At 37.8% G+C, this 21,248-nt stretch overlaps 1 protein-coding gene across 1 annotated transcript in view; it reads left to right on the forward strand.

Annotated features, from left to right (window-relative positions):
• The first annotated feature begins 9,094 nt into the window (after positions 1–9,094).
• Positions 9,095–21,248, forward strand: part of nfatc1 (nuclear factor of activated T cells 1) — a 50,713-nt gene continuing 38,559 nt past the window's right edge. The window contains exons 1-5 of the mRNA XM_016563628.1: positions 9,095–9,427; positions 11,636–12,668; positions 12,789–12,948; positions 18,766–18,968; positions 20,370–20,542. Of these exons, the coding sequence (XP_016419114.1) occupies positions 9,409–9,427; positions 11,636–12,668; positions 12,789–12,948; positions 18,766–18,968; positions 20,370–20,542 (1,588 nt within the window). The 5' untranslated portion in view covers positions 9,095–9,408. The remainder of the gene's footprint in view (positions 9,428–11,635; positions 12,669–12,788; positions 12,949–18,765; positions 18,969–20,369; positions 20,543–21,248) is intronic.

Raw genomic sequence — 21,248 nt, forward strand, 5'->3', positions numbered from 1 at the left:
CAATCTGAGCACACCTTGCTTTTCAGACCGATGAGCTTTGTAGAAATCGACGCGTTTCAGAAAAGCGGGGCATAGAGGAGAAACAATAATGTACAGTATGTGGAAAATAATGTGTTTTTTTTTTACCTTAAACCGCATAAACACATTTCATTACACCAAATACACAAAATAATGTTCTTTTTAGCAACATCATATGGACCTTTTAACAATTCAACTCTTTTTCTAAAGATAGCCTACTGTAAGAATGGTTAAACCGTTTTTTTTTTATTATTATTATTTATAGGAAAGGTTATCATTAACTAAACCAACATTTGGTTCCAAGTTTGCAAGCCCGTATAAAGTTATTAATGGTAAATTAATTTGTAACTTGATTATTTGTTCATGTATTTACTCATTCGTTTGTGCATTTATTTATGCATTTGTTAGAATTAATTATATAATTTAATTACAAGAAAATGAATGCTGGATACATATGGTTGTAAAATGCTTCATATAGAATTTGTAACGGGCGAGTAAAAAGTGAGTACAAAATATGTTCTTAAACACTGACCCCTTTGTTGAAAATAACAAAAATTGCTTACTATTTTAAAGTTTCAGGCCCCTTTTTTCCCCAAATCATGGAAAGTGCAATTTCATGTGGAAAGGACGTGAGAAGCTATGACAAACATCCATGGGAGGACGTAGGTTGAGTGAGTATAAGCTTCTGTCTCTGAAATCTTTACAGTTCAGCGCTTCACACTTAATTGTATGCTTTGCTTCTATCCACTAGAGGGCAGCATTTACACAATATTTAGTATCACAGAAGACAAAGGTTGGGCCCACATGGAAACTACATGTGCTGGTAAGATTGCAGTTCAACATTAGGCTTTCAGACTTGTGACCCTGGTTAAAGCAATGCATATCTTTATTAATTTTACACCTCTTTTTTACCTTGAATTTTTACAATTATGTATACATTACCAGTCAAAAGTATTTTTTCCTTTCTTTAATCCTTGAAAATAGCTTTGTAAACAAATGCAAATCCCCTCTACATATGATTTTCTATATAAATCTATAACTTTATTATCTTTTTTTTGGAAATAGATGAGTTGGACTTGGATAGTTGGATAGTGTAGGTAAAGCATCCAGCAAGTGTCTAGCATATGTGAACATCTCAGATAAGTTTTGAACAAGTTTATATATATTATTGTAATAAAAAAAAAAAAACATGTTTCATGTAATTTGCTCTTGTAATGGCAAAAATGAATTTTCAGCATCATTGCTCCAGTCTTCAGTGTCACATGATCCTTCAGAAATCATTCTAATATGCTAATGTGCTGCTCAAGAAACATTTCTTATTATTATAAATGTTGAAAACGGTTGTGCCGTTTAATATTTTTGTGCAAACATAAGATTTGATTAATGGAAAGTTAAAAAGAACAGTATTTAAAAAAAAATAAAAATCTTTTGTAACAGCATAAATTGTGATCAATTTAATGCATCTTTGCAAAATAAAAGTTTTTTTTCTCTCTCAACGAAATTACTGACCCCAAACTTTTGAACTGTAGTGTGTGTGTTATATACAAATTATTTCATTTTTATTTATTTTATTGTTTGAAATACTATTACTATTATTTAAAAATGTGTAAAATAGTCATAATAAAGAACGAGCAGTTGTGTCCAAACCTTTGACTGGTAGTGTATATTGTACTTACTGAGATAATCAGCCTTGAGGCACAGACAATGTGTTATCAAGCCCTCCACCCAAACTCACCCACACACGCTCTGCAGAGCAGGAAATGTGTGGTTTACAGCGACCCCGCGCTAGATGTGATGGTCCACTGGAACTAACATGCCAGGAAGCTTTCTCTTTCATCTTATCTATCTTTCTCTCTTCCTCCCTTCCCCTTCTCTCTATATCTCTATCTACCTTTCCACACTTGTACATCAAAACTCAATTTTGCTGTGCCAGTTTTAGCTTAAAATGACTCAAATCCGCTGCACGTGCCAATATAGAGTCTCCACCCTTTGATGTGTTTGTGCGCTGGACATTTCCGCAGAGGTGGTGGGGCAGTTGTGTTGTTTTATCAGCCACATGTGGGGCACAACACGCGTCACACTGTTTTGCTACTGTCTCAAGTGTATCTGTTTTTCCAAAGCATTGTGTTTCCTGTAGGTGGACACAGATTCAGGATACGCCTTTAGCTAAGCACTTTCTTACATCGATGAAAACCTTAAGCTGTGTTTTTCGGTGATTATTTCTACAGTGTAAAATCCACAGTCTGTCTATCAATATATCCTTTACTTTTTATATTTTATTTGTTTGTTTATTTTTCTCATTCTTAAAAATGAGGGGTTTGTGTGATTATCTATCTATCTGTCTGTCTGTCTGTCTGTCTGTGTCTTTCTTTCTGTCATTTTGTCTGTTAATCGTTCTATCATTTTATCACTGGTGTCATTCTTTCTGTCTATCAGTTATCTATCTATCTATCTATCTATCTATCTATCTATCTGTCTGTCTGTCTATCTATCTATCTATCTATCTATCTATCTATCTATTTGTCTGTCTGTCTGTCTGTCTGTTAATCATTCTATCATTGTCTTTCTATCTATCTGTCTGTCTGTTAATTGTTCTCTCATTCTATCTATCAATGTGTCATTCTTTCTGTCTATCAGTCATCTGTCTGTCTGTTGTTTTGTCTGTTAATCTATCTATCAATGTATCATTCTATCTGTCTGTCTGTCGTTTTGTCTGTTAATCTTTATATCATTCTATCTTTTAATGTGTCATTCTTTCAGTCTATCAGTCATCTGTCTGTCTGTCTGTTGGTCGTTCGTTCTGTCGTTTTGTCTGTTAATCGTTCTATCATTCTTTCTATCAATGTGTCCTATCTATCTGTCTATCTATCTATCTATGTCTGTCTGTCATTTTGTCTGTTAATCGTTCTATCATTCTATCTATCAATGTGTCCTATCTGTCTATCTATCTATCTATCTATCTGTCTGTCTGTCTGTCTGTCTGTCTGTCATTCTATCATTCTATCTATCAATGTGTCCTATCTATCTGTCTGTCTGTCTGTCTGTCGTTTTTTCTATTAATCGTTCTATCATTCTATCTATCAATATATAATTTTATCTGTCTGTCTGTTGTTTTGTCTGTTAATCTTTATATCATTCTATCTTTCAATGTGTCATTCTTTCAGTCTATCAGTCATCTGTCTGTCTGTTGGTCGTTCGTTCTGTCATTTTGTCTGTTAATCGTTCTATCATTCTATCTATCAATGTGTCCTATCTATCTATCTATCTATCTATCTATCTATCTATCTATCTATCTGTCTGCCTGCCTGCCTGCCTGTCTGTCTGTTAATTATTCTATCTATCAATGTGTCCTACCTATCTATCTGTCTGTCGTTTTTTCTATTAATCGTTTTATCATTCTATCAATATATCATTCTATCTGTCCGTCTGTCGTTTTGTCTGTTAATCTTTATATCATTCTATTTTTCAATGTGTCATTCTTTCAGTCTATCAGTCGTCTGTCTGTCTGTCTGTTGGTCGTACGTTCTGTCGTTTTCTGTTAATCGTTCTATCTATCTATCTATCTATCTGTCTGTCTGTCTGTCTGTCTGTCTGTCATGTTGTCTGTTAATCGTTATATCATTCTATCAATCAGTGTGTCATTTTTTCTGTCTATCAGTCATCTATCTATCTGTCTGTATGTCTGTTGTTTTGTCTGTTAATCATTCTATCATTCTATCTATCAATGTGCCATTCTTTCTTTCTATCAGTCATCTCTCTCTATCTATCCATCTATCCATCTATCTATCTATCTATCTATCTGTCTGTCTGTCTGTCTGTCTTTTGTCTGTTAATCGGTCGGTCATTCTGTCTATTGATTTGTTATTCGTTTTATCATCCATCCATCCATCTGTTTATCTGTCTGTCTGTCTGTCTGTTAATCATTCTATCATTCTATCATCTGTCTGTCTGTCTGTTAATCGTTCTATCATTCCATCTGAGAATGAATTATAATACAATTATTTGATATACATGAACAAAATAATGGAAAAATTACGATTTTTTTCTTAAATCTTTTTAAAATCTGATCTTTTTATTAAATCTTGTTTGTATGTGCTGTTCAAACATTTCAGAATTCTTCTCAGGTAAGACCGAAAGGTGCTGTGTGTTTAAAATAATTGATTTGATTTGTTAATTATTTTTGCTCAATTTCATTGAGTCACATGAAACTTGGGTAATTTATTCTCAGGGGCAGCATTTGCTCAATACCACTGTCTTAAAAATCGATTGGAATGACTTTCCTGCCGTTTGTTGCTTAACTCGCAGTGTCGTGGATAGGTTAGTCGCTGTTGTGTCTGGGCCCCAGAGTGGAGCTCTGGGCAGAGGGTCTGTGTTTGCTCACTCTGTGGGAGCCCATGAAATCCCTCCCCTCTGGAACACAGCCACGGTTGCCCGGCAACAACCTTACACAACAGGAAACAGACTTGGGGATTCCGTCACTGTGCCGAGTCAAAGAGAGCATTCAGTGGAGACAGGAAGCCCCAAGGTACAGCAGGGGGCAGGTCCATAACCAAGGCCATGTCATGTAAATACCACCTCAAATTGTTGTTGCTGTTTCTACTTTAAGCACTTTATATGTTCATCAGCTTACTTTTAAATGTGGTCTGGATTTTATGACATGGACTCATACGGCACATCGTAAAAATACTAAAATAACACGTTTGATTGCAATGCCGTTGTGACGCAAAAAAAAACATGATTTTCTTGTACTACATTGTCTTCTTCATGTGTTTTCAACCTGCCTAGCATGGTCAAATTTAACCCATGATGCATATTTTCAGTTGCTCATGGAGCCCTAGTCATCTGAAGTTCAACTTCAGCATCCAAACTGGGTTTTATCTGTTTTATCTATTAAGGAAAGAGGGAAAAAAACTGGAACCTTGAGGTCTTTTCCAGAAGACCACCATCAAATCAGCATCATTCCCAGTATACTCACCCACAAATATGATGATGAGACCTGCCAGCCAAACGGAACAGTGACTTGTAAGAAGAGGTGAGTGGACCTATGACATCAGTGACTCCCCTTTTCTGGACCAATCACGGCACAGCCAGAGGAACCGTCGGGTGCACACGGGGGTTGAATGTGGTTTTGGTTTATTTTAACAACTTTTAAACTCTGACACATCATTAGTGATGCGCATGCATATCATGATTCATGCCGTTGTTATGAGTGTGCAGCCCTTTTTAAACATCTCCGAGACAGACGATTCAACATCTGTGGCATTAGTTATGGACTCACGTTACATAGTCCCACATGTCTTTGCTGTCTGTGCCGTGCCATGCGTTGATACATATAATAGCACATTGCTGTCAATGTATCCTGTTTGGAAACATCATTTGTCTATTCTTGAAAACCGTATAGAGTAAACACAGCAGTGCATCATGCTGACCCACGAGCCATGCTAACTGCATTAGCACTCATTGTATTATCATTAGTGCTAGTAGTTCTTGAAGTCGTAAAGCCGCTGCCTCTCCTGTTCATAGCAGTTAATAAGGTGTCTTTGGAATATAAATGAGAAAATTATGAGTAAATTTCATGTCCCAGTGTTGCAGTGGTAGTAAATTGGCTGACCTGCCTTCGGGAGCGTCTAATGAATTATTACACCAGGCTCTGAAATACTCTATTCTGATTGGTCAATCACGCCATCCAGTGATCTGCTGTTGACCGTTACCACGGCAACTCGATCTCCTCTCATCCATGTAACGGAAACGTATGGAACCTAAAAAATAAAAAAGGTAATAATCCCACAATGATTTTTGCTCATTATATCTGACAATTATTTTCTTGCAGTTCTGAAAAAAAAGCTAAAACTTATAAAAATATAAATTCACAGTTCTGAGAAGAAAAGTCTTATTGCGAGTTTTAAAAAAAAAGTTCAGAGTGATTTCAGTCACGCAAACTCCACCCCGTAGCCGATTCTAAAGATTTCACTAGTCAAATCAACCCCTTCCCTAAACTCTAACTTTAACCTTTGATGTGATCTGATCCATCTGGATTTAACCAATGAAGTCTGAACTTTTCTTGATTGGAGACTGCATGAGCTGACCAATGAAATTGGCTGGGGGGTGGGGTTTGCTCCTAGGGTTCTCATTTCACATGCAACTGAAGGTATCTTGAGTCCAAAAAATATAGTGCACTATTTGATGGCATAGCCATTTGTAGCGTTGTCCAAAACCATAGTGGACATTATAGAGTACACTCATTCAGTCCCATAATAACAAGTGTGCAGCCCACACTCGGCTGGTGCCCACTGTCAAGGTTACGCTGAAGTCCTGTGTCTTGGCAGAGGTGGCATCCATATGACCTCAGAGTCATATTTATTAAAAAAAAATTTAAAAATGTTAAAAATTTATTACTGTGATATTGTTGCAATGTTTGTCTTATTGATTGACATGTTGTTTTATAATATTCATTGCTCCTTAGTAGACGCTTTAAGATAATTTATGGTAACATAAAATTATTGGACAACGTTTTACAAGAAAATACTACTTCAGAAAGTAATGTTGCCTTTCTATCATACTTGCCATTTCTTTATAATTATTTGTGAAAGTTCCTAGCAGTTGAAGTGAATGTTGTTTTGAAGTAAATCCCACACCATTTTTTTCCAGTGTAACATTTTAAAATGAATTCAAAACACAAATTGTTATTTCAAGTCCATGTATTTGTTTATTTGGTAAGTAACCATGTAATAAGAGGAATTATGTACAGTGCAGTCATCCCTGATGTCGGTTTAGATCTAAATCTAGTAACAGGCAACAAAAGGTCTTTGTGGGAATACAAAATACACCAGGTTTTTGGCATATACTGTACTGCAAAGCTGAGACGAACAAAATATCCGGAACTGTCCGGCTGGTGCTTAAAAACCCCTGCCCCTCAACAACGGGCAGACAGAGTGAAAAATCTACAGGCCAACTGACGTAAAACTAGGCACACGTCAATCAGCACAGTTAGCACTATGTATTACCTTCAGCCTGGAAGCTGTGTTTACTGCGGCACACAGCTCACTTTCACATTGCTGGGGAGGATAGGGAGGCCCTGCCCACATCCCCTCAAGCCCACTTAGGGCCCCTAACCAGAGGGTGAGAGCTTTCCATGAGGTCAAACAAATACATTTGACCCACAGAACAGCAGGAGAGAGAGGACTGTAAGAGAGGGTAATGGCACAATTACCATGTTCCCATGATGAAAGAAACAGCTAGTGTTTCATAAATGCACTAATTCCTGATGCAATTATATATCATCCTGTGCGTGTGGGGTGAAGTCGATTTGGCTCTCTTTTTGTTACTCGACCTGGATGAATTCTTAGTGAGGGCAAACACTGCACAGCTACTGTAAAACATGTCATTAGAGAGCTTGCAAAAGGCACATCAAAAAGCCATTTATTTGCCTAATAGGAGGGAAATCGTATGCAATGTGTAAACCTTTGTGCACTGAGAGACCATGACACTGTATATGCAGATGCAATTCTTTGTGCAGAGATTGAAAATACAGACTTATTTTGGGTCTGAAAAATGGACTTGCATTAAGTTTAGGGTTACTGGCATGGGAAGGGTGAATTGCATTTTGAAACCTTTCATAGTAATATTAAAAATGCAAATATGCATCACTATTATGATAGTACATGTCACTATTTACAATGGGGTGCTAATTAAGATGCATGTTTTCAGTTGTTCAGTAGTGTGGTGCAGTATGGGAATCCTGCACTAATGCAAACATTTGCCAACATTTCTTGGCTTCAACAAAGTCCTAGATGATTCCCGATGACGCAGAGAATCGCGCCCCACTGGAAAGTTGTCAAAACCGAAATCATAGTTGCTCGGGCTGCCAACAGCATCTTGTGATTTTCAGATCCCATTTCCCTGCACTGTGATGTCCTAAAAAAACAACCAGAGCTGTTAGTCTGTTTATTAAATCACTATCAATGCACTGCAGTTGCTACGTGACGAGTCTCACAGAGACTGTATTTGTGTCTATTAATGGGACAATATAAATTATTAACATGATAATGGCTTCTTAAACTGCCTTTGTTTTTCAAAATAGCCACATTTGATTTCTGTTTCCAGTAGCAGCACATGTGAACACACTGGCTCTTTCGCCTTTTTTGCGTTTCATTATTGATTGCCTATATTTGTAAGTGAATTTTTAATAGGCTCGGTCTGAAAGTTTTGATCAAGAATTGGACTGAATAAATTATATCAGACTGGATCGGTAAGAGCAGCTCTGGGGTTCATTGAATCAGTTGGAAGGGAGCTTACATGTCAGACTCGCAGTGATTCGGGTTAGTATTCGGTTAGTACCGACTCATTCAACTGAGAGCCGTCTCCTTCGATGGTTGACTCGTAACGACCTGAGAACCAAACCTGAGAAAAACTGACGAGGTGAAAAGTAAGTTTAATAACAGAAATGTTGACACAGCTTAAATGTATGACAACTTAATAACTAAACATAATGGTTTCTATTAGCTAAAACGTGCAAAAATTATTCAGCTAAAAGATTTTAGTAGTAGGCTAGGCTATTATTTATTGTAAATGCGATCTTTTTTTTAGCTGAATCGTGGCTGCAACTGGGATTATAATATGAAATTACAATAAACATATTCTTAAATAGCTTAATGACACACACTCACACACACACAAACACACACATCATAAATATAGTTGTCTGACTCTATTGGAACGTTTTAGAGTGTAATAGGCCTATACTATGCCGGGATGTCAGGGGAGTAAGACAACCGCTGAATCATTATTTGAACCGGCTCTTTAATACAAACTGTTCAAAAGAACCGATTCGCAAAAATGAGTTGGACTTCCCTTCTCTAGAAGATGCGCATGCGCACACGCCGGCTCATTTGCCTCGGGTTTCAACGGCTCCACATCTGGAAATGTTGAGAGGAGAGAATCCCTCTCTTCATCTGCTGTCGAGCTTTGAGACGTGGTGGCTGCGTCACTCCATTGAGAGGCGGGGCTTCACGGAGGTGTTTCCCGGCTTTATATAGATACAGAGACCTTTCCATCGCAAAGCAGTGCGTCACCAGAACCCCTGGAAACTAACATGCAAGTCCAGAATAGAACAAATAACGAGTTAGACAAACTGTGTTAAAATAATATTCATACATTTTTGCGTTGTTTTTGCATGCGCTTTTAAGTGTTGTATACTGAATCATTCGAGCTTTCAAATCACACGGTTCTCTTGTGACTGGAATACACCTTTATTGCGGTAGAAGTGAACACTTTTATCACAGATATCTGGACTCGTCTTTACATTGGGAAATAAAACGCTCATCGGACACTTTCGTGCGTTTTGGGAAAGTGCGTTGAACTTGCTGCGAGTTCACTCTACACTTCGCAAGCATGAAATCCGCAGAGGAAGGTAACGTATTAAGAAGATTAAATGCATCCACTCACACTGTGTCATATTTCACGTTAATGTGTTTCTGTATTATTATTTTAATATAAGTATTATTGGACTTATTAATACAGATTCAAGCAGGTTTGCGAATTTACCTGCCGTGGTGATAAAATAAATCAATAACTGCTATTATGCACACACTTAGGCTATATCTGTTACTAAGGGAGACCGGGGAGTGTTGTAACACATTTGGTTTTAACTTCTCTAACTCAAATGTGTACCATGTGTCTCAAACTTTGACATAGCGTTCCCATATTTGTCTGCTACAGATTTAAGGGATTTATAAATCTGCAGCATATTCCTAAACTGTGTAAATTAATGTCAGGTACAAAGACTGCTTTTGTAATCTACCCCACTAACGAGGTGAGTTGTGACAGTTGAGTAACACTTTATAGAAAATATGGTCATCTTAATTTCTCTGCGTGGATTTACTGTGCCACAATTTTTTTTATATAAATATCTGATATCATTTATTATAATATATCTGATCACCACCCCAATCCAATAATATATTATATTTATAGCCAAATAAATAAGTTAGTGTTATCTTTCTGTGTCCATTATAGATAGGACTTTGGTAAATTGTGTTACAACCCTCCCCATATGATAGTGAGTTCACCCCAGTAGCTAATTTCTGATTGGTTATTGGTGGTGTTACAGCTTGTCCTGCCCTACTGCTCTGTTAATGTTTATTCATTCTTTTTTATTTCTGGTCTAGTGGAATTAATGGTATTTCTTATTTAATCAATGGGCTGAATGGGTTTTTCTCAGTTTAAGAGACTGCAGAGGGGAGTGGTGGGCGTGACGAAGATGAATAAGCAGGGAATTTAGATTGTGGGTTTTTGAATCCCTTTCTTTACAGCAACTGTGCATTTCACAAGATAACTTAGATTATAGTTCATAATGACAGCTCTACTAAACAAAACAAGTTCTCAGATTTTCTGCTGAGAAAAGTAACTTAAACCTGCCTGAAGATGGTTTCCTGGTCTTTACTGGTTTAAGATGGTCTCTTTAACTGGTCTCCTATCTTGACCTGATGAAATGTGCCCAAAAGCCTTTTAAATCCAACCAGCAGACCAGCATAATCATGCTGAGAGACCAGCAAACCTGCTTAGGCTGATTTAAGGTGTTTTATTTCACCGGGGTTGCTAATATAATTTTAATAATCAGTAATTTAGTACTTTTATTTATTTTTTTAAGCTATCAGAATCACATAGTGTATACTTACGGCTTGCTTACAAAAATCTAATATGTAGTTGTTAACTTGATTCAAAACGATACATACATTAGAGATACATTAGCATGCTATCAGTATCCAGGGTGCTTTGTTGCGCTGTGGTCACATTTTCAAGTATCCGTGTTTTTAATCGTCCTCTAAAGTAGCGAGAAATCGTTGCAAATGTTATTGCAAGCAGAGCCAGTAGTGACTGTGCGCCAGTTTGGGCTAACTTACATTACATATATTTCCACCAGGTTGGACTGACTGACTACAGTGACTCACTCAACTCAACTGTGTTTTTTTCCCCCTTTTTGCACCAATTACTCATTAAAAGAATATATTTCTGTTAAATATATATAGCTGTATAGACAACTTTGATAGGCCAGATGATGTATTACTAAATGTTCTAAAATATTTTAGATAAGCTACATGTATTCTAAAATGCTAAAGTGGTCAATGAATCCTCTCTAGGAAGCTCTAACCATTATGTTTTGGAATATTTAAAAAATTTTCTGGACAAGACATTTTGTGTTAGTCATCTTGTATAGGCCTATACATTGCATAGATGCAAATGTTTGCCCCTGTTTTTCGACAGAGATTGCTTATGAGTATTGGTTTTCCGTCTGGTTTTGTCCTCAGGAAGATATTTTTAACGCTTTGTTATTTTTGGCCTGGTATTTGTGTGTCACTCACCTTGCTTCCCCTGCAGAGGTTGTGGCTTTTTACCACTAATGTTTTTGACTCACAGTGTCATTTGTTAATGCCCTTTTTATACCAAATGGCTGTTCTTAAAAAAAAATAGAAAGTTTATTAGATGTGGCTGATTGCAAAAGCAACAGTTTTCTTACAATACTCTATGCACAAGAAATATCTTTTGCACCTATACTCTTTGATCTCAATAGCTTATTTTTAGTCGCAGCACCTCATGAAAATGTGATTGCACCTTACAGATGCATACGGTTACAGCCAAAACACCAGCATCTCATTACCTCTGAGCAACCCCTGCCCACCCTCCCAGTACCACAATCTCCAGTCCAGCCCTTCCTTGTCGATATCCATCAGTCAGCCGTCCTCGTTCTCCCCTCAAGATGACATGAGCTCAGTGGTTTACTTCCAAACATCCGGCACCCGGTCCAACGGGGCTCCCACGCTGGAGAGTCCACGCATTGAGATAACAGCTTATGGGCAGTTCTCCGAGGACGAAGTGGAGGAGAACAGTGTTCCCGTGGCCAAGCGAGTCAATTCCATAGTGACATTAACTTTGCCAAGCATTGACAGTTATCGTGACCCCACCTGCCTAAGCCCGGCAAGCAGCGTGTCTTCCCGTAGCTGCCATTCAGATGCGTCATCGTACGAATCAGGCTTTTCGTACAACTATGACAACTCGCCGCAGAACTCGCCCTGGCAGTCTCCTTGCATCTCCCCGAAAGGTTCCTCATCTCTGCAGTCCTGCACCCTCGGCGCTTCTCCACGCCATTCTCCGTCTGGTTCTCCCCGTACCAGTATCACCGACGACAGCTGGGTGGGCACCCGAGGCTCGCGACCGAATTCCCCTTGTGGCGGTAAACGGAAGTACAGCTTCAACGGTGGCCCATCACACAAGTACCATCCGTACTCACCGAATCAATCCCCGGGGCTGTCGCCACAAACTTCGCCCCGTCTTAGCGTGACGGAGGACACCTGGCTGCCCAACACCAACCAGTACACCAACTCTGCCATTGTCGCCGCCATTAATGCCCTCACCACAGATGGATTAACAGATCTTGGGGAGGGGATCCCTTTGAAGTCCCGCAAGACCAGTCTGGAGCACAGCGCCTCGATGAACCTGAAAGTAGAACCAGGTGGAGAGGAGACAGGATCCCTGGAGCTTTGCCAGGAGGACTTCTCCTCAGCACGCCTGCCCTTCAAAAAAGAGACCTACTGCAGTGGCTTCTTGGATGTGCCCCAACACCCATATTGGTCCAAGCCAAAGCCTTACATCAGGTTGGTAGCATATAAGAATTTCTTTCATATTGCAAGTAGTTCAGTCATTTATCTGTGCTAACCAAAGTTCTCTCTTTCTCCTTGCCTCGTTATTGGACTCTCTCACTCTTATTCTCGAAGTCCATCGCTGCCTGCTCTCGATTGGCAGTTGCCTTCCAGTTCAGGGCCGTACCGCCTACAGATTGATGTCCAACCCAAGTCCCATCACCGTGCTCACTACGAGACTGAAGGCAGCAGAGGGGCTGTAAAAGCACTAGCGGGAGGGCATCCAGTGGTCCAGGTATAAATTCATAATCTCTCAGAAGAATAGTTCACCTAAAAATGAAAAGTCTGTCATCATTTATTTACCGTTATGTTCTTCTAAACCTGAATGACTTTCTTCTGTGGAATTTTGCTTTTGTCCATAATATGAAAGTCAGTGGGGTCCAAAACAACACTGGACAGCAATGACTTTCATTGTATGGACAAATAAATATTGAGACATTTTTCAAAATATCTTCTTTTGTGTTCCACAGAAGAAACAGGTTTTAAAAGACATGAGGGCAAGTAAATAATGACAGAATTTTAATTTTTTGGTGAACTGTCCCTTTAAGTCTTAAAGCGGTAATTCACCAGTGTCAATGTGGGCTTTTAACAATGGTGTTTTTAATAACTGCATTTTGCACCATCCTGCGAATTTTTACTGACAAATAAAAAGGGATATCTGGGTGCATGTAAGAGTAAACATTATTAATTTAAGTGTACAACCAACATTGTAACAATACAAAGCTAGTTGAAAATTAGTGTACAAGTATACAGAAAGCTGCAGGATAAATTTTAACTAGGATGATGTAGGAAATGGTTAGTTAGATTGCAATATAAGTCATCTAGGTTGCTATTTGCATTGTGTAATATACACTACAGCTCAAAAGTTTGGGGTCATTAGGATTTTTTTTTTTTATTGTTTTTTTTATGCTTATGCTTTTTTTGATCAGAAACACAGTAATATCACACATATTTAGAAATATTATTACAATTTAAAAATACTGTATTCTATTTGAATATATTTTAAAATGTAATTTATTCCTGTGATGGTTAAGCTGAATTTTCAGCCGCACTTACTCAAGTGTCTTCATTGTCACATGATCCTTCAGAAATCAATCTAATTTGCCGATTTGGTGCTCAAGAAACATTTCTTATTATCATTGCTGAAAACAGTTGTGCTGCTTAATAGTTTTGTATTTTTTAGGATTCTTTGCAGAATACAAGTTCAAAGGAACAGCACTTTTATTTGAAATAGAAAAAAAAATCTTACTTACCCTAAACATTTAAATAGTAGTGTATATACACTTTAATATTATAGCTATCATTCATTTGGGAGATTTTCACAGAATGTCTTATTTTTAACCATTTTTAGTCAACATCCTGCAACATCCTCTCCATGATGTGCCATGGTGGTATATATTCATTCTCATTGTTTTTGTTTTTGTTGACGTAAGGGAACTTCCTTATATTTGTTTTCTCTCAAGTCATAGTTACACACTGTGATTTAAAAGCTTATATTGTTCGTTTTACTGCCATGTCCAAGTTCAGGAAGCGTGAGAGAAGTACTTCTGAATCATGGGTATTCACTGCACGAGTTGGTTGCAGATGCTCCCTAATGGATAACAGAATTCCTAAAGACAGGAGTCGTGGTTTTATCTAAAAAAAAAAATGGCTGTGGTTGGACGTGACTCTTGGGGTAGGCTAACCACAGTCTCCACGACCGCTTTATTTACTTAAATCGCCGTTAAAGGTGAACTCAACATTTTGGAGTACATCTGTGGCTGCTGGGTACTTGGACTCAAAATAATGAGGTGCTAATGATTGTGAACACGTGGCTCAGTGCGACTCCCATCTGAAAAAACAAGGTCCTCTCACCCTCGTCTTTTATTTTTTTCAAATTCATTGCCGTTTCCGGCCTAGTGCACAGACTGCCTTTTGTTTAGCTGAAGGTCCTTGTACTGCACTGACATCATGTGCAACAGCATCGTGTGGAGGCGTCCAGTCTCCGCTGCACACAGTCCTGGCAGGCAAGTAAAGGGGAGTGTTCAAAGGAGCCTCAAACAAGCTTGTCCCATTCTGTAAACCATCAGATTAGAGAGCGCTCTCAGCTGCACATGTTCTTCTTTTAGTGTACGGCACCTCCCTTCATGCTCTGTCACCACTGATGTCCTCCTCTGAGGATCTCAGTCAATGTGCAAGTTATTTTGTGACCTTCAGCGGAGTTGTTAAAAGCACTTTGGCAGTCATTTTTGGGTGGTATCGAAGCATTTCAATTAAAGTTCTACTTTCACAAACCAAATAGACTTGTGGCCACTATAATTTTAATGAATTAGCTGTATTTTCAGTATTTTAAGCACCTACTTTATGTATTCCCGTAACTATGTGAGTCACTACAGCCTCAGAGTTAGACTAAGACCACCCCCTCCCCCCCTTATGTCTCTCCACTTGGGGTTTGGTGGTTTTCGGTGGTCAGGATTTCTGTACCCAGGCTGCTAGAGCCCCGTCTCTCTTTTTCTCTCTCCCCCTGCTCGGGTTCCTGGTGGTTTCTGTCAGATTTTTTGTATCCTGGATGCTGTTTGACCACATGCGCCATCGGATTGACGGTAGACGTTAGTGTGTAGCCTCTGAAGTAAGCCTGCCGCACCACAGCTATGTGCTTTCACGTCAGTGCTTAAGTCTCTTGGGAAGCTAACTTCTCAAAGAACAGCTCTGTCAACAAAAATCACCACCGTAACTGGAAGAAGTGACGAAATCCCTAAATATAGGTTTGGTTTGTACGAGCAGTGCTTCCACATTTATAATATTCAGACTGGTTTTATCTCATAGGCCTACTGTGACTAGGATGATCTTTATTGAGTACTGCTATTAAAGTTTTTGTTTGGTTGAGGATTTTAGCACTTATTTTATCATCGTAATGGGTCTCATTTACTAATAACTGCATACTCAAGCGTTCTTACTTAAGTGCGCAAAAAGGCATAGAAATTTGTGACCCTGGACCACAAAACTAGTCATAAGGGTAAATTTTTTGAAATTGAGGTTTATACATCATCCGAAAGCTGAATAAATAAGCTTTCCAATGATGTATGGTTTGTGAGGATAGGACAATATTTGGCCGAGATACAACTATTTGAAAATCTGGAATCTGAGGCCCTGTCCACACGAACACGGTTATTTTAAAAACCGCAGCTTTTTCTACGCAGTTAGGCCGTTCGTCCACACGCAAACGCAGCACCAGTTCACTGAAACCGAACATTTTTGAAAATGCCTGCCAGGGTGAAGATTTTCAAAAACTCCGGTTGCAGTGTTATCGTGTAGACAGCGAAACCGGAGTTTTTGGCTTGTGACGTCGGCGCCTGCGCTGTTATCTCCGCCTACTGGAGACTTTTTCAGGCTTCTGATTGGCCAACATGGCTTTACGGTTGAGATTATATCGCCACCTGTTGGTTTGTCATGCTCTTGACAGTGCTTCATAGCATGCGTTTGCATTTTCGTGTGGTCGGAGATTTTTTTAAAAACGGAAGAAGGAAAAATTTTTTATAAAAATACCCGTGTACGTGTGGACATGGCCTGAGGGTGCAAAAAAAATCAAAATACTGAGAAAATTCTTCAAAAGTTGTCCAAATTAAGTTCTTAGCAATGCATATTACTAATAAAAAATTAAGTTTTGATATATTTACGGTAGGAAATGTACAAAATATCTTCATGGAACATGATCTTTACTTAAAGGGGTCAATAACCCTTTTTTAACAACTGAATAAATGTATTAAACCTTGTCTTTTGGGATTTATCACAATGTATTTAGTTGTTTCAACATGATTGTTTTAGTTTTATATACTATGTAATATAATGTAATAATAAAATAAAATATAATATAATTTTACACAAAAAATGTGTGAACTTATGTTTATGAATCATGATTTTATTGTTTTAATACATGCATATGCACTGTTAGTGAATGAGCCCAATGAGAAGAACAGTTGGTCTTGCTCAATATCACTTGAGACGTAACCTCTTCCAGTAAGAATTTGCTCACTGATTCTGTCCAGTAACTCTTCAAAGGAGCCCGTGTTGTAGATCTACTTTTTTTCTCCCTCAAGCTGTTTCCCTCATCTGCCACAGATGTGCCACGGAGGTTGAGAGCTTGAGAGGGTGAGAACTGACCCACAGCACTCAGAGGTGCGGACACATCGCTCTGAACTCCGTGCCATGGGCGGAAAGAGTCTTGGCATTCCTCTAGTGGGTGATAATGTAATGAAGTGAGGGGAGGGTTCTGAGAGTGCGATCTCTCTGTCCTCTGTCTTTCTGGCCTGTGCACTCCCTACTGCCTGAATAAACACAAATGCCAGGCTCAAACATATCTACTAAAATAAATATACAGACTGGTCCAGGACTTTCACCACAGATGCTGACCACCCTCCTTGAGGATCTCCATGCATCAGCTGTGTGTTACGTAGCTTTGGCCAAATGTGCTTGAGTTTTGAAAATAAATCTTCAAATTCAAACTCTTGCTTCATACTCGCGTCAACAATTTATGATTTAAAATCTCTCTTTTTTTTGTCTTTTTATGGTTTTCCTTGTGTAACTTGTTTTTCAGCTTCCACAATCAGTATCTTCTCGTTTACAGTATATATTTGATAACTAATAAGCACTACCAATCAAAAGTTTGGGGCTGGTAAGATTTTTAAGATTTTTAAATTTATTTGATCAAAATACAGTAAAAGCAAAAGTTAAATATTATAACGGTTTAAAATAACTGTTTATATTTTAATATAATTTGAAATGTAATTTATTTCTGTGATGGCAAAGCCAAGAGTAATTTTAAAGTAATTTCACCATTACTTTACTCTTCAGTGTCACATGATCGTTCAGAAATCATTTTAATATGCTGATTTGCTGCTCAAGAAACGTTTATTATTATTACCAATGTAAAATGCAGTTGTTCTGCTTAGTACTTTTGTGGAAATTGTGATTGATTTTTTCAGGATTCAATGATGAATAGAAAGTTCAAAAGAACAAGATTTATTTGAAATCTTTTATAACATTATTAATCTTTTTACTGTCGATTTTGATTATTTTAATGCATCCTTGCTGAATAAAAGTATTAATTTCTTTAAAAAAACATTTGAATGGTAGTGTACGTATATGACAAACAGGTTTTTGGTCCAATGAGATTTCAGTGTGGGTGGAGCTACCTTCCACATGCTTTTTCAGCTTAATCAGTATCTTCTCGTTTACAGTATATATTTGATAACTAATAAGCACTACCAATCAAAAGTTTGGGGCTGGTAAGATTTTTAAGTCACTTATGCTCGATGAATTTATTTGATCAAAATACAGTAAAAGCAAAAGTTAAATATTATAACGGTTTAAAATAACTGTTTATATTTTAATATAATTTGAAATGTAATTTATTTCTGTGATGGCAAAGCCAAGAGTAATTTTAAAGTAATTTCACCATTACTTTACTCTTCAGTGTCACATGATCGTTCAGAAATCATTTTAATATGCTGATTTGCTGCTCAAGAAACGTTTATTATTATTACCAATGTAAAATGCAGTTGTTCTGCTTAGTACTTTTGTGGAAATTGTGATTGATTTTTTCAGGATTCAATGATGAATAGAAAGTTCAAAAGAACAAGATTTATTTGAAATCTTTTATAACATTATTAATCTTTTTACTGTCGATTTTGATTATTTTAATGCATCCTTGCTGAATAAAAGTATTAATTTCTTTAAAAAAACATTTGAATGGTAGTGTACGTATATGACAAACAGGTTTTTGGTCCAATGAGATTTCAGTGTGGGTGGAGCTACCTTCCACATGCTGAAGAAATAAAAACCAATCAACTGACAAAATGTAGCTTCATTTTGTACCTGCCATTTGAGTTTTTGATGAGTAACAGTATATTTTGTTAATTGTTTGGTTTCTATTTATTCTGCACCTGCTTTGAAATCTCAGAGGTCCAAAAATCCCATTTTACATTAAACATCTTCTGATTGGCTGTGATTATGTCACTTTCTTGTTCTTGTAGAAACAGATTATGCCAATAAATTCATATCTGTATCTTTTCAGCTTCATGGCTACATGGAGAGTGAGCCTCTGACCCTACAGCTGTTCATTGGGACAGCAGACGACCGTCTTCTCCGGCCTCATGCCTTCTACCAGGTCCACCGTATAACCGGGAAGACCGTGTCCACACCAAGCCACGAGGCCATACAGTCCAACACCAAAGTTCTTGAGATTCCTCTGCTGCCCGAGAGCAACATGAGGGCCATGTGAGTATGCGTGCACATCTCAGAAAGACACTAAGAAACAGGAAAAACACAGAGAAACATCCAAGCCCAGTGGGGGGAAATGTTTGTACATCATAATTATGTATATCCACATGCATCCTGTGCATGTTTCCTGCAATAAACAACATTGATTCTTTAGACACCCCTCCGTTTTACCGCCGATCCTCCTGTTGTGAAGGCAGTTGCTAAGCAGAAGTGTGTTTTTTGTGTGTGTAAGGAGTCCCAGTGCCGTGGGTTTCCCTTGTATGAGCTCCAGGGCTCGTGTTACAGGAGGCCTCTGGTCGCGTGGAGCCTGTAATGGCGCACTGGGGTCTGTTCTGCAAGCCAGGCGGTAGCGGTCTTACCAGCTCAGCATTTTTGTCCCGCTCTATAATGGATGTAACACTTAACTTATACAAAAAAAACACACACCCCTCTGGATCTTGTTTCAGAGCTTTCTGGGGAGCGTTCTCGCTTTGTCACGTTTCTGTAGTAAAGCCAAAAAATGGTTATGTCCCTGTGTCAGTGCAGTTTAACCAATTTTAAACTCTTTAGTATTTCATTTCACATTTTGATTGGAGAGAAAATGCTGTTTTTACTTTGTATGTGGAGTTCAGTTTGGAAGGCTGGAAGCTCAACACGGGCAGTTGTTTTGGAAAAGGAATGATGGCTTTCTCTATTATAGTAGCTGTATAATGAATAATTTGGTAGGCTTATATAATTCAGTTTATGATACAGTTTATACTTATTTTATATGTGTGTATTTTTATTTTATATTACATCTAATTTACATCTTTTAAATCATTTTAATTTTCCTCTAAGATCAGGATGACACCTAGAACACAATGTGCTCATCCTCACCACATACACATGGAAACGTTAATATCTGACATTCCAGTGTCTGTACAGCATTGACAGATTACTCATATTCAGTGATTGTTTCTCCGTTTTTTTCAGATTTCCTGTTTTTGCCTAAAAAAGTAAGCTTTAAGGATCATTTCACTCATGTGCAACTTAAATAAAGGGCCCTAAATGTTTCTTCGATGCTAAACTTTGACAGGCTTTTAAATAACTATTTACTTGCGTTGGCTTGAAGGATTTGAACATTTAATGGAGAAAGTAAACTTTTCATTGATTTTTTTAACAACATCTCTGCCATGTCAGAAGCAGAAATTGGAAGAGGCGAGAGAGAAAGGGCATTTATTTATGCAGCGCAGAATAAGGGCCAGGCGTAATTTTGGCAGAAATGGTACAAAAAAATTCAGGCAATAAATTAAACGTTTACTCTGTTCCGAGAAAATGTTTATTAAACAGCTGTCTAACGATATTAACAGCACATTTTTGTACTCTGAAAGGATTTGTTGAGTCTATTCCTAAAACATTAACATTCTTTCTGTGCCACAGAATCGACTGCGCTGGAATTCTCAAGCTGCGTAACTCAGACATCGAGCTCCGGAAGGGCGAGACAGACATCGGACGGAAGAACACACGTGTGAGGATGGTGTTCCGTGTCCACATCAACCAACCTAATGGCAGGATGGTGTCCTTACAGGTGGCATCTAACCCCATTGAGTGCTGTGAGTCATGCCACTAAATCTCACTAAGTCCTTTTTTTATTTGGCTTTTTTAAATTCATTGTGACTAACATTGCATTCAGTGTATACTTTTTATCAGTTAATTCATTTCCTGACCTTGATAGCATTATGCTCTACCGACAGGAATGTTGTAATTAGATGGATTGATTGAATCAATAAATCAAAGACAGATTTGACTTTTTATATACACACTTTTTTTTTGCTCTGATAACTGCCAGGACTGATTAATTGCTATAAGGTAAATGAGAAATATCACTAGAAAATGAGCACAGCTCATAAAATGTGAGTGATTTCTGGATTATAGCCAGTTAAAGGCTGAACATGTATGAAAGACATATGAAGCCTATATCAACAGCATATATCAGGTAAAATTTTCAAAAGTACAGACTTGTATATATAGTCATGGCCAAAAATATCGGCACCCTTGGTAAATATGATCAAAGAAGGCTGTGAAAATTAATCTGTATTGTTAATCCTTTTGATCTTTTATTTAAAAATTTCACATAAATCTAACCTTTCATTGGATAATAAGAATTTAAAATTGGAGGAAATATCATTATGAAATAAATGGTTTTCTCTAATACACATTGGCCACAATTAACGGCACCCTTTTATTCAATACTTTTTGAAACCTCCATTTGCCAGTTTAACAGCTCTGAGTTTTCTCCTATAATGCCTGATGAGGTTA

Source organism: Sinocyclocheilus rhinocerous, unplaced genomic scaffold (assembly GCF_001515625.1).
Source record: "Sinocyclocheilus rhinocerous isolate Xijiao unplaced genomic scaffold, SAMN03320098_v1.1 scaffold499, whole genome shotgun sequence".
Classification (NCBI taxonomy): Eukaryota; Metazoa; Chordata; class Actinopteri; order Cypriniformes; family Cyprinidae; genus Sinocyclocheilus; species Sinocyclocheilus rhinocerous.